Raw genomic sequence first — 13,016 nt, 5'->3', positions numbered from 1 at the left:
AGCATATTATGCTGTATTTTGCGCATACAAACACTGTAGCAACACGTTCACAGACAGAAGATGGACAGGACTGTGTGTACGGCTGTTTTAATGAAACACAAATAAGACAGAAATGCTAATAAACCGTGTATCATTGCTGCTTTCACTACTGTTGATGCACAGAGCAGCCATATTGAATTTTGAGATCGGGGTTGGTGGTTCTCAGTTTGGGAATCTGACTTAAGGGGGGCATTCCGACTGCAAACTCAAAATTTTCGACTTCCTAGTACAAAAAGAACGCACAGAAAAAGCTACGCTTACAGAATCATCTGTGCCCATGAGGACTAGGCCTCAAACTGACCTTTCTGCCATATTTGATCATCTCAGCTCCTTGTGTTTTTAAATGTTGTGCTGGTTTTGGTCTTTTGGCCTGAATACCTAGAAACTTTTACAAATGCCAGGGTGTCCGCGAGAAGTCTTGCAGTCTCAGTGGCCTTTATGTGAATAAAAATAGTTTTGATACTGACACATAAATCAGCAGCCTCCATATAAAATGACTGATAACAGCTTTCATGCACTGATATTAGTTGAGATGAAGACAGTCTGTAACAAATCTACAAAGCATTTACACTCCCATTAGGAATATAAGACGCCTTCTTAGCATCTGTTTGAGTTCATTGAGAAATGCACAATGAGGCAGACTGAACAATTAGGAACAATGGTGAATTAATTAGTTTGCACAGTGACAGAATATACCCATTACATAGTGCCAAGCAGGTGATTCATCATTTCCTTGTCTTACTGGAAGCTGTCCTTCCTCTTCTAATTTAATTGCAGAGGGTTGATTAAAAATTGGATTCTGTCCATTTGTTTGTCACTTATGATATGGATTAAGACACAATTTAATTTTACTGCTGCACTTTGAAAATGACACTGATTGGTCCAGGGGGGCAGACAAAATTACAGGACAAAAAAAATAAAAATTTGTTGTTTTTGACTTGTTACCGCTTTGCCCTGAGTGGGATTTCACCCATGGAGAAGGCAACATGTTTACTGTCACCTCGCTGCTTACAGAATGCACTGCTAGTTTTCTACACCAGATTGTGTCCTGTCCCTTTAAGGTGGGTGCTGAGACGCCATCTGTACCTGGGCGAACTGGCTCTTCATCTCTGCCCACTTGACCTCCCAGGCAGCTTTGTCATTGACATAGGACTGCTGCAGTTGGCATCGTCGCGTCTCCTCCTCCCGCAGCTCCTCTCGAAACTCGTCCAGCAGCGTCCGCAGGGCCTGCAGCACTTGCCGGTTCTCCCCAAACTGCACGGAGAGGATTCAGACAAAACAATCAGAAAAAACACACACAAATAGTAAAGGTTAATCCAACACACTCACGCACACGTGAACATGGTGAGTTTAGCAAGTTGTGTCCTTATCTTGATGGGCTTATCAGGGTCTGTGTCCTTTGTTTCTCTTTAAAGCACTTTGGGACAAACCTGCTTTGCAAGTGCTTTATAAATCAATTTGACTTCAACCTTTCCATCCTGTTTCCCATCTGTCTCCTGCTCCTCCTCTTTTTTTTTATCCTTGTCCTTTTCCATCTATCATTTCTTGACTCGCACCATTAAAGCACTAACGTGTACGCATGGACGGGTGTAAATAAGGGGTTGCACTGAAAAATTCTACCCTGAAAATAAGTAAAATCCCTCTGAGTAGTGCAGTAATTAAAGCTGCAAAAAAGCCTGTCGGACACCTACAATTTATTTAAGTCCATGTATGGCACAGGGGAAGTTTGAGATGGTGAAGAGAACGGCATGTTTTCCTGCTCTGAGAGGTGTGTGGAGACATGTTTGCCTCCCGCTGTGGAGAGTCTTCAGGTCTTGGCAGGAGGCAGCGAAGCACAAAGGAGTCAGCGAGTAAAACATCACCTCGAGGTATCGCTACAGCGCCGCCAGCTCTGCCAGCCTTGGCTGAGAACACAATATGAGCTCAGGTGCTAAAAGGCCAGTGCACTTCAAATCGGTGTAACCAGGAGAGTAAGGATACATGTAGCCAGGAAAAAAAGGGAACTCGATTGACCTTGTTTTTTTTAAGCACAATAGACTTTATTTTTCTCCTTGTTCTACTGTTGTGTATATAAATATGCATCACATGAGCATCAGATAGTCATTTTTTACTGAATGAATTCCCTGATGAAACAATATTTAAGTCTAAAAATACTGTGGTTTGTTTTTAAAGGAATATGACTAGCAGGTTTGCCAGCCACCAGTTTGCTACCAGTAGTGCAGCTAGCTAGCTTACAAGCTAATTTGCCTATTTTAAAGGCGAAGTATACGACATTTAGAGTCTGGGATTGTTTGTGAACGGCTCTCACGTCTGACATCACAAGCAAACATGGAAGTGGATGAGACATGTCAGCATTGTTAACAGTGCTAACAATGGCAACAGCGTTGACAGAGCGAATGATGTTAACGTCGGGGGGAACTGGAGAGTTGGCGTTAAGCTTCAGTGATGATGCTGTCCTGCCACTGTGGGTTGAGCACAGCGCAGAGTGGCGGCGATTAGTTAGCCAGTGGGAAACACACTCACATGCACTAATACACACGTGCGGCTGTCCTCAGGACACCATTATTCCACTATATTTTTACATAACAAATATTTGTTTGCTGTAGTAAAATCTCATTTATAGCGGGGTGAACAGACGTCCACTTTTTCCATGGATAGTCCTCGTTTTTAATAGCCTGTCCCTGGCTGGAGCTGCCCCTAGAAATATTCCCATTCCCTTCTTCTTCTACTTATTACTTGCTCATCTTAGTTTTAGAAATAACTGCTTCTCTGTGAATCCACAACATCATTACAAATGTCTTTCTACACCAGGTAAATTACAATTATTTACTAGCTAGTGATGCTTTAATGTCACAGTTTATTATATCTATAGATAAATGGCTTTTCAGAACATGACATTGTTGTCTTGTCTGTGGTGTTTCTGTAATGTAATTGTTGTCTCTGTCGCCATATGTCTGATAATTTTATCTCTCTGTGTGTCAGCCTGGTAGAGTTGCTTGTCTGTCTTCACTGTCTTGTAAGTATAGATAATTGAATACACTGTATTCACTCATTGAGTTGTCCATTTTCTTTATTGCGTGTTCCATATCATAGCTTCAGTCACTGAACTGTAAACTATGTATTTCTGACATAGCTTAGAAAGTCACTTAGTTACCAGTTTTATCAATTGGCCTCCACCATAGTATATTACAGTAAAACAGTTACCATGGTCAAAGTATGTGAAACAAGAACTGTCCCCCTTTTTTATTTCATAGATATAATATATAATATCATATTCTGATATTCTAATGATATTATGACCACTTAACTTGAAATGTCCCAGGTTTTAATTTCAGAAGTCTGGTTACCTTAATTTATTGAACCTTTAAGTTCAAGTTTTCCTGTAAATAATCAGTTCTGTTTACAATCAGTGTTTCTAAACAAAATTCACTTGTGTGTATCCTTGACGACTGACAAACATGTTGAATGTTTCTTTCTACTTCACCAATCACTGGCAAAGCAGTTCTTTTTATATGTTGTTCCCACTCTTAAACATAGTGTGTCATCAGACCTACTTGCCCGAAATGGCTTGTAGTCTTCTTTTGGGAGGGTCTAAAATAATCAGAAATATCCCATTTGTCCACTGTGTATCTTTAATTTAAAAGTATTACATGTAGCATTACATGCACACCCCAATAGTTGGGCTAAAAGTAACACATGGACTGTACTAATTTTCACAGGGACAGTCTTGTTTTTTCTACAAACAAAAGCTCCTTCCAAAAACGCCATCAGAAGATGCTGTAATCGCATTTTTTGCATCTTTCCCCGTGGGGTTTTTCATCCACTCTAAATATTAAGGAGCAGCAGTCAGCAACCAGGAGATTTGGCAAGATGCAGCTACACAAGAACTTTTCAAATATTTCACATGCATGTCTTTGATTTGATGTGTTAGCTGTGACACAGAAAGGTCCTAGTCAGCTTCAAACTCAGGACCCTCTCAAAAAAGTTGTTCAAGATATTTCAAGCTGATTTTACAACTGTTATGTCACTGTGATGTACTCATGTAACCGTGTGGAGTGATGCTGGTTTTACATGTACACTGAGTAGAGTTCCCTGCACCACATGAGATGACAGTTAGGGGGTAAAAACATCTAATCTACAGTATTTACAGTATTTATATTTAAGCACGTCAACAGTTTCATGCATCAGCAGCACCAGAGGCAATGAATCAGGACTTTTTCCTCAGCGAGCAGCCAAACTGCCTAAATCATGTTCAGGTCTTCAGTGAAAACTTTCAATGACCTCTCTGCGGCTTAACATACTATTATCTCACTCTGGCTGCAGGAATTATCATCTGCTTTGCTGTAGTGGCCATGTGTGCAAATGCTTACTAAAGCAAGTCTGCATTTCTGCTCGCGTGCATAAAGCTTAATATAGTCTACTGGGCACGCTTGTTAAAACAGGAAAACCTGCTCACAGAGTCAAGCAGCAATATCAGATCGCCATACAAACCATTTTTATGATGTTGTGGGGAAATCAAAACATGGAGATAAAGTAGAGCACTTAGGGCTGCTTAATAATGCATCCAACCCAAAATGCTTACCTACTTTCTTTAGTTTTACAGAAGGGCAAAGTGGTCGCCCGACATACTGAAAGCAGATCTCAACACACGCTATGTCTGTGTGAAATCTCTTCCACTGAAACAATGGGCAGCCTGAACAGAAGCTCCTTTTGTCTCCTTCGCATGTAATGGAGAGTCTATGATTTTGTTGAACAATAAGCATAAAACTGGCAGTACTCAAAAATAATTACTGCCTCTAACTAGTTATCTAGGCCAAAATTCTCATCGGCACACCGTGCCAAACAGCTCTACTGAACGTCTGCCAAACTAACACAAGGAAAATGAATGAGTGAAATAATTAAAGGCTAAGCTAAATGTCCAAACTCTCTCAATACACCAATTCATGACAGGAAATATACTTAACTACACCTTAATTTATTTGTGCCACAACTTAACAGTTATATTGTTTATTATGTGCACATATTTATACATGTTTATACAGTATGTTACTATATAATATCTTCTTTTGTAGAAACAGTTGTGTTTCTATTGTAATTTATGTACTTATTTCTATTTTATTTTCAGAGCTTTTTTGTTTAATTTATACATTTTCTGTGTGTGTCTGTATTGTGAAATGACAATAAAGCTTCATAATAAACCTTGAACATTATTAGCAGCCATGTCACTGCTGTTAGAGAAAATATTATGAAATATATGACATCTTTGATTGAGTCTGAACTTATTACTTTAATTTGAAGATTTATCATGAGCTTGGGATGCCTAAGACTCGTTCCCCATGATTAAAAATTAAAAAAAACAATACTGCAATTTAGTAATTTGGTCAAATCCAATTTAGCTAAAGACTCTAAGTGTAAGGAAGGAAGTGTAGATGGTAAAGTTTTCTGGTGTGGACTGATGTACATGCTGATCTAAGCTTCAGTCCAGGGGCCCCACATAGCCAGTGTCACTGGATCAGCCAGATATTTAAAATTTATTTAAATTTAATGATAGATCTGTATGACGTTTTGGGGGAATGCCCTCGGTATGTACTGTGACACAAATTCATGGGCCTCCCTGCAGCTGTACTGCATTTTAAATCTATAAGGGTGGGGTAGCTCTTCTGTGCAGAGTTTGCATGTTCTCCCCGTGTCAGCATGGGTTTTCTCCGGGTACTCCAGCTTCCTCCCACAGTCCAAAGACAGGTTAGGTTATAATTGGTGTATCCAAATTGCCCGTAGGAGTGAATGTGAGTGTGAATGGTTGTCTATCTCTATGTGTCAGCCCTGCGACCCTGAGTGAGGATAAGCGGTTACGGAAAATGAATTAATGAAATCAAAGAATGAATAAAAACTGGCTGGCAAAAAAATATTTGTCTGCTCTACTGAATACCTTACAAATGTCAAGAACTTTGGAGGGATAGTTCTGAAGTAATGGTAGCGCTCACAGGGAACAGGCTGAACCTGACTAATTTAAGAAATTAATCAGACCAGTGAAAACAAAATAACGAGCTGATTTCAAGGTGTCCGAAATCTGTGTGCAGGTTTTTTAAACTGATATAGACTCTTATCTCCACTGTGTTTCATTTCTCACCAGAAGCTCAGGTTAATGAGTTTATCTGTCTAACAGCTTTTAGATCACAACATGGCTGATGAACTCAAAACTGGTGTTAAATAATGCTTTGTTCAGTTTATAATCAAAAATGAATTCTGCAACCCCAAACAACAGTTGACAGTGGAGTCACTGGAGCTTTCTTAATAAAATTCAGCCAGAAACCAGTGGTGGAGTTATAAATGTCTAAGTACCTGTCTTTGATGCTGCAGGTGTCGATCAGGTGATAGCAGAGGGATGATGGGTCCCCCAGTGTCGGGGACGTCCCCTGGAGTTTGTGGTAAACACAGTCTATCATCTCGATCCGTCTCCCCCTCTGCCTGCTCCATTATCACTCCCAACTCTGGGATGCCCTCCAATTTCTCAAACTGGAACAGATGACAAGGCCATGAAAAGCCTGTGTTTTAATTCATGCACTCATTTTTTTCCTGCACCAACACATTCTGTTTGAGGCTCACAGTGGCTGAGCCTTCCCCAGCACGACATGGGCAGAAGGCAGAGAAACACTTACCAGTCCATAAGAGGCTAATACACTCGGCCATAGAGTCCCACATACATTTAGTTGTTGTTGTTTTGTTTTTTGAATAAATGAACACAGGCTTTGTGTTTGTAACTGCATACTCTGTAAGACGATGGTAAATTGCCCTCTATTTGTCTTTAAAGGGGGCCTATTGTGCTTTTCCTTATTTTCTGTCATATATGTCATGTTACAATGCTGGTTGTTCATATTAAATGTAGCCAAAGTTTTGAATAATACAGTAAACTTATGTAAAAGTAATCCCTGTGAGCAAAACCTCAGACTTCAGACAGTTCTCTATACTCTGTTTCCAGCGTTTTTTTGGCTACTCTACTTTGGCTAAAAGCTGATGTCAACTCATGACAGGTTTCTATATATGGTCATCTGCTCCAGGCACACTACTGCAAGTGTTTACATTACATACACTGCTACATGTAGCTACATGCTAACATCGAGAAAACGTGTAATCTTGGTTACTAATGTTGTTAATTTCTCCCATATTTCGGATCATATTCCTGTTGGAGCATGTCTGATTTTGTTTAGAAGCTTATATTGGTGATTTTTTTCCAGGTAAAAAGGCACCGCTATTCTCTGTTACAGTCCTTTCCCCAGCTGCAATGACGGTGCAGAGACCTTGAGATATGGAAGACCTGAAATCGCTGACCAATCTGGGGGGCCTTAAAGAGACAGGAGCTAAAATGAAGCGTCTCAGACAGAGGGTGAACACGGGTGTTCCAGCACAGACAATATGAGGAAAACACAGTGTTTTGGGAACATTAAAGCATGTAAACATGTTCTAGTAGAAAGCCAAAATACAATTATGAACCTGAAATTTATCATAATAGGTTCCCTTAAAAGAGAAACTGATAAGTCACACACATGGCCCTCAGTCAGTTTGAGAGATCTGCATTCCTTACAATAGATTTATAAAGCCCATTTAGGCCTACAGTATAGGCAAACTCTCTGATTTACTAGATATAAGGAGTGTCTCATTTCGGCGGTTCCCAAGACAGAGCTTTGTAAAAATGCCTTTGAATGTTTTTCTCCAGCAGAGAATTAAAGTTGTATTACCTGAAATGTGTCTGATTTTATTTATTTTGTGTCAAAATGTATTTTAATGCTTGTTTGGTGCTCTTCTTTCATACCATTTCATCATTTTATCCTTATCTTGTTTTGCAGTTGGTTAAGTTTGATGTCATTTAATGACAGACTTACAAACTAATTTAGTTGTGCTGTGTACACAGAGCTCCATGCACAAAAGAGTGAACTGCTCTCATTGGACAACTCTTTATAAATTGAGGTCTAATAAATGAAAGTGAACTTGTTCTCTGCAGCTTTTCCCAACCATTTTTATGATTTCAGATTTCCTCTGCCATCTATTTTAACATCAGAATATTATTTCTCGAGAAAGTCAGCAGAATTACAGACTTTTCAACAAAGTTTACGAGTCCATTACACAACAGGACTGCCTTGAACCCTTGCAGATGATTCAGGAAGCATTCTGTGAGTCCACAGATTGTAACCATTCTTGTCTTCAGTAAGTTTATAAAACTGAAAGGCATCTTTTCATTTGACTGTTTCTAAATGTGAGCACTGTAAAGCAGAGCAACGGTGATTAAGGGCTTTAAAAATAAATATGACTTGAGAAAATGTTCTGTTGGGATTCAATGTCAAGTCAAGGGCAGGTGGTAAACATCCCGCAAGGTACACGTGGCCTCCTCACTGCTGCACCATCTGTGGGCACAAATTAGTTTCACGACAAGAGGCTGCATGAATAAACTGATGAGTCAGGACAGAATTAAAAGAAAATAAACTATGCAGGATTTTCCTACAGACTTATACAGAAGTAATCCCTCTTAATCATCAGTTTTGACCCAGTAGACCTTTGTGGTGGTGTATTTATCTGCAGAGACCCTGCCCTCTGCCTGTATTTTCTTTTTTTCTTATTTTCTGTGCGTGAGACGTTTGTGGGTGTGCATCCCCACGGTGCTCAAGTGAGGTCGAGGCTTTATAAAAAGGTAGCAACGAGGTGTCAGACTGTAAGCAGCAGGCATCCAAGAGACACAATGCCTAAAAATGCAAATGTAGTGGGGCAAAATGCCAAATGAGGGTGAATCTGGGGTTGGCTTTTACTTTCACTGTCACTGGTGAGCCTGTTTACAAATAGTAACCAACAATCCTGCATAGTTTACCCCTAATTCCATAAATAATATTAAATTACATAAAAAAGTGCACAAACCACAATAAAAAAGAAGGTAATATTTCAAAAATAAAGCCAAATTATGTGTGTTTATGTTTCTAGCAACCACAAAAGACGTTTGTTTGGTATAGACAGGAGGAACTGGGCAGACAGTGTATTTCAGTTCACAGAAAATTCAGGGCAAAAGACTTCACAGTAGTGGCCAAATTGCTCCGTGGTCTCTGGGGATGTGCGGTGAAGAACTACCAGTGCTTAACATGGGAACATTCCCAAAAACAAAACCAGTACAAAGTCCATCTCATAAATTACAAGTTTACTCAACCAGGAGCTCGAGAAGGTAACAAGAAAAGGAGAAGCTCTGACTGCTGGATGAGCCAGCTGAGCATCAAACGGAGTCACTCAATCAGCCGGGCAATCAATTAACCAGACTATCAATCAGTCCTGCAGCCCTATCTGCACCCTGCCAGGAAGTACAGGACTGAATGTGGTTCAGGATGAGTCACTTCTTTGGTGCCACTGAACCACAGCCTGATATGCTTAAGTGCTTTGTGGATTAAGAACTGTACTGTACAACATACAGGAATATCCTGGAAGTTAATCTACCATCCGATGTATCCAATGATTAAGACAACATGGAAAAATGTCTCCTTTTAATATTAACCAGAACTCTTCACTGGGGATGGACAACAAATTCTAAATTCTCCCCAAAATCAGCTGCAACGACTCTTATTCAATTGAAGCTTTAGCAGAGGTTCATTTTTTAAGTTTTGCTTTTATTCCTGTATTGGTAAATTTCTGCTATTTCTTCCATCTCTTATTCTCTCTGCTACATCTGCTTTCCCACACAATCAGAGTTCCTCTCATTCACAAATTCTCTTCATCACATCCAGTTCAAAATTCCCATTCTTACTTACATAGCATTACACAGTCAGTTCAGCTCACTCTATATTCTACATTGCTGGTGTGTGGTGTGAATTGTGCGCAAATAGTTTTGCTAGTTGCACACTTTTTACTACGTGACCCATGTAGTCACATTGTCTTTATGATTTCTGTCTTGTTGTATAATGCCCTTGTGAAGCACTTTGTGACCTATGTCTTCAAAAAGCACTATATAAATAAATTTTACTTACATCTGCCCTGGTTTCTTGAAATGAAACAGGCTGAAAGTTGACTGACGAGCAGCATTGTTGTGTGCTGCTCTTTCCTGTCATTCTGTCTGTCAGTCTGACCATCTCCTTCCCACTGTAACCTTCAGATCGCTCCAGATGATTCAACTGAGAGGTTCTATTTTCCGCCACTTGGCTTTTCTCCATCACCAGCAGCATGGATACTGTCTTAGCTGCTGTCCTCATGTGGCTACTTTTAATGTTTAGCTTGCTGTTTTAGAGTAAGGAAGTCACTTTGGGTGCAAGAGGTCCCAGATTTAATTCCTGGACAAGCCCGAGGGGCAAAAGTGTGACTTCCTCCACATTTTCTGATTGTTTTGAAACTTTTAATTTAATTGCTCTTGTACACTTTCTATTTTCATTTTATATACCTTTAATTATATTTTACTTTTCTAGTCTCTGTGCCACTGCAACATCTGAATATCCCCTGTGGGGGATCAATAAAAGCTTATCTTATCTTAATGAAGATGTTTCACATTGATGAAATGCAATTGCCAAAGTCTTTCTCTGTTGCTACTTCAAAATAAGTACCTACATACTTTTCCAACTTTTCCCCAGCATGTCCAACTGATCTCTCTTTACTGAAATGTTTCTACATTTCAGCATGATGTCTCTGTCTCTTGGTTTGTTAAGAATATTGCATCTATACACATAATACAACTTCACGATATCATTAATAGTTGTGTTCATGACCCAACAGGCAGATTAATCATTTTACTCAGCTAAAACTGGCTAATAAGATTGGAAAAATTGTCTCACAGTAACTATACTGCATGCTTTAAAAGCTGGAAAATACATTTAAAGAAAACTAGAAAACTGACTTCGCTTTCACAAAAAAAAAAAACAGAAATATCTTCAAAAATGTGCAGCACGTACAATGGAAAGTGAGCAACACATGCATAATCGAGTAATTAAGAATCTATGCCTCTTATTATAAATTGGAGGCACATATTTATGTAATTCTCTGGCTCACCTCTGGGTTTACCATCTCCTCTCCAGAGTCGTCCTTGCGGCTGAGCCTCCAGTGCATAAGGATCCACCTGAGCTTCATGTAGAAGATGATGGTGTTGCGTCTGAAGAGGCGGAGCTCTTGTTGCAGCACGGCTCTCTCCTGAGGCCAGGGCACCTCGTGAGTCTGGAGTCCCTGAAGCTCCAGACCTGCACGCTGGGCCTCCAGACGCAGACGCTCATCTTCCTGCTGCTGAAGGGATCGTGGGAAAGATTTGATTCAGATAGACGATAACAGGTTTAAGTCAAAACTGTTGTATTCTTTTAATGGTGAGTAATTAAATAAGTGAGATTAATAGTAATGTATCGAGTCATTATTCTCCATAAATTTGAGTAGGTTTATTGGTTTAAGAGGGATTTTACATCCCTCATTCATCAATTAAATAATAAATAATATGAATAATATGAATGAGGGATGTAAAATCATAAAACATATTATGTTTTAAATGTCAGAAAATAGCAGAAAATGCCCAAGTTGATATATTCAAATTGCTCTTTTTGTCCGACCAACCGTACAAAACCCAAAGATGTTTAATTCAATTTCAAAAGATTACGCAAACTAAAAAAATATTTACACGCAAGAAGCAAGAACCAGAGAATTAGAGCCATTACTGCTTTAAAAATGGGTTGATCAACTAATTGTTTAAGCTCTAAATGATGCTGGTAATGATTTTGTGTGCCTAAAAATGACAAAAAGTTCATGTGTAACGTCAGTCTAAGTCTGCAAAATGCAGGTTTGGATATTAACGTAAAACTTTTTTGCCCCTCCGGTGGAGACACTTAATTAAAATCATGTTCAAACTTCAGCAAAGATAGCAGAACAAATGAAGTGTGCTACCGGAGTTCTTACGCTGGTGTTCGTATGGCATGACTGACTGCATTATTGTACCTGTGGCAGAGAAACGACAGCTTCCCGTTCCTCCGTCGCCGCTCTCAGCCTTCGTTCATGATCCAGGCGAAACTGGATTTCAGAGGCAGGCGTGTCCCGGAGCTGAACCCACAACAGCACAAAGCACAGTTACTTTACCAACACTTTGGATAAATCACATCACATCTTAATATCTCACTCTCATTCTGTTTGTCTCTCTGTTAAGCTTTATCTGATAGTCAAACAACATCACAAGGATTTGTGTATGAGATGAGCACACTTGATTTCACTTATTCTTTTTCATTTCCACTGCAAAACTAAAACTCACTGAGCAGAGCTGAAAAACCTCAAATGAGATCTGACTTTCACATGACTTCAAGTAGAAACCCATTAGACCTTCTTCTGCAACGTCTCAGGAAATGATTATAATTTAATGCTGCACACTTCGATCTGGACAAAATAAATTCTTCATCAAAGCTTTTTGATCAAACCTCAAACGAAACTATATAAATCTTAAAGAAATGGTCCGAAAACTTTGGGAAAAAGAAGATTGATAGCACTCTCATGTCTCTCCACCACATATGAAGCTACAGCCAGCAGACGGTTAGCCTAGCTTAGCATAAAGACTGGAAACAGAGGGAAACAGCTAGCCTGGCTCTGTCTAAGGGTTACAAAACGTCTGCCTACTAGCACCTCTAAAACTTTTTGTGTAAAAAAATTTCCTGGATTCTCAACGTCACCCCAGTGGAGACTCCAAAAAGCACTTTCCCCATAGATCATCATATCAAAGAGACTGCTGACTGTTTATTAAACTGTTGACAGGACACCTCAAACTGCTAACAAGATCAGTTTTGACTCTTTCTATTATGAATTTTGGTCCATGGAGGTTTTATATGTGAAAAGTCTGTGACATCATCACAATGTAAAGTCTATGTGCCGAATGGGAGCTCACAGGCGGGCCCAGTGGGAAAATTACTGCTGCACATATTCAGTAGGCCACATACTGTTGAAGTAAACCTGGAAGCTAGAAACTTTTTTGGCGCATGTGCCAGGCGAGCAGATCTGTTGGA

The 13,016-nt window shown here is 39.6% G+C and overlaps 1 protein-coding gene across 4 annotated transcripts in view; it reads right to left on the bottom strand.

Annotated features, from left to right (window-relative positions):
* Positions 1-13,016, bottom strand: part of mtcl1 (microtubule crosslinking factor 1) — a 97,833-nt gene that overhangs the window by 27,730 nt on the left and 57,087 nt on the right. For all 4 annotated transcript variants that reach the window (XR_004502912.2, XM_078173043.1, XM_033650152.2 and 1 more), the window contains exons 6-9: positions 11,968-12,069; positions 11,044-11,271; positions 6,382-6,555; positions 1,126-1,293 (exon numbers count right to left, since the gene is read on the bottom strand). Coding sequence is in view for 3 of the 4 variants with exons in the window: in XM_078173043.1 (XP_078029169.1) it covers positions 1,126-1,293; positions 6,382-6,555; positions 11,044-11,271; positions 11,968-12,069 (672 nt within the window). In the remaining variant the exon portion in view is untranslated. The remainder of the gene's footprint in view (positions 1-1,125; positions 1,294-6,381; positions 6,556-11,043; positions 11,272-11,967; positions 12,070-13,016) is intronic.

The sequence above is a fragment of the Epinephelus lanceolatus genome, chromosome 12 (genome assembly GCF_041903045.1).
Source record: "Epinephelus lanceolatus isolate andai-2023 chromosome 12, ASM4190304v1, whole genome shotgun sequence".
NCBI lineage: Eukaryota > Metazoa > Chordata > Actinopteri > Perciformes > Serranidae > Epinephelus > Epinephelus lanceolatus.
This window is presented reverse-complemented; position numbering and strand designations above follow the sequence as displayed.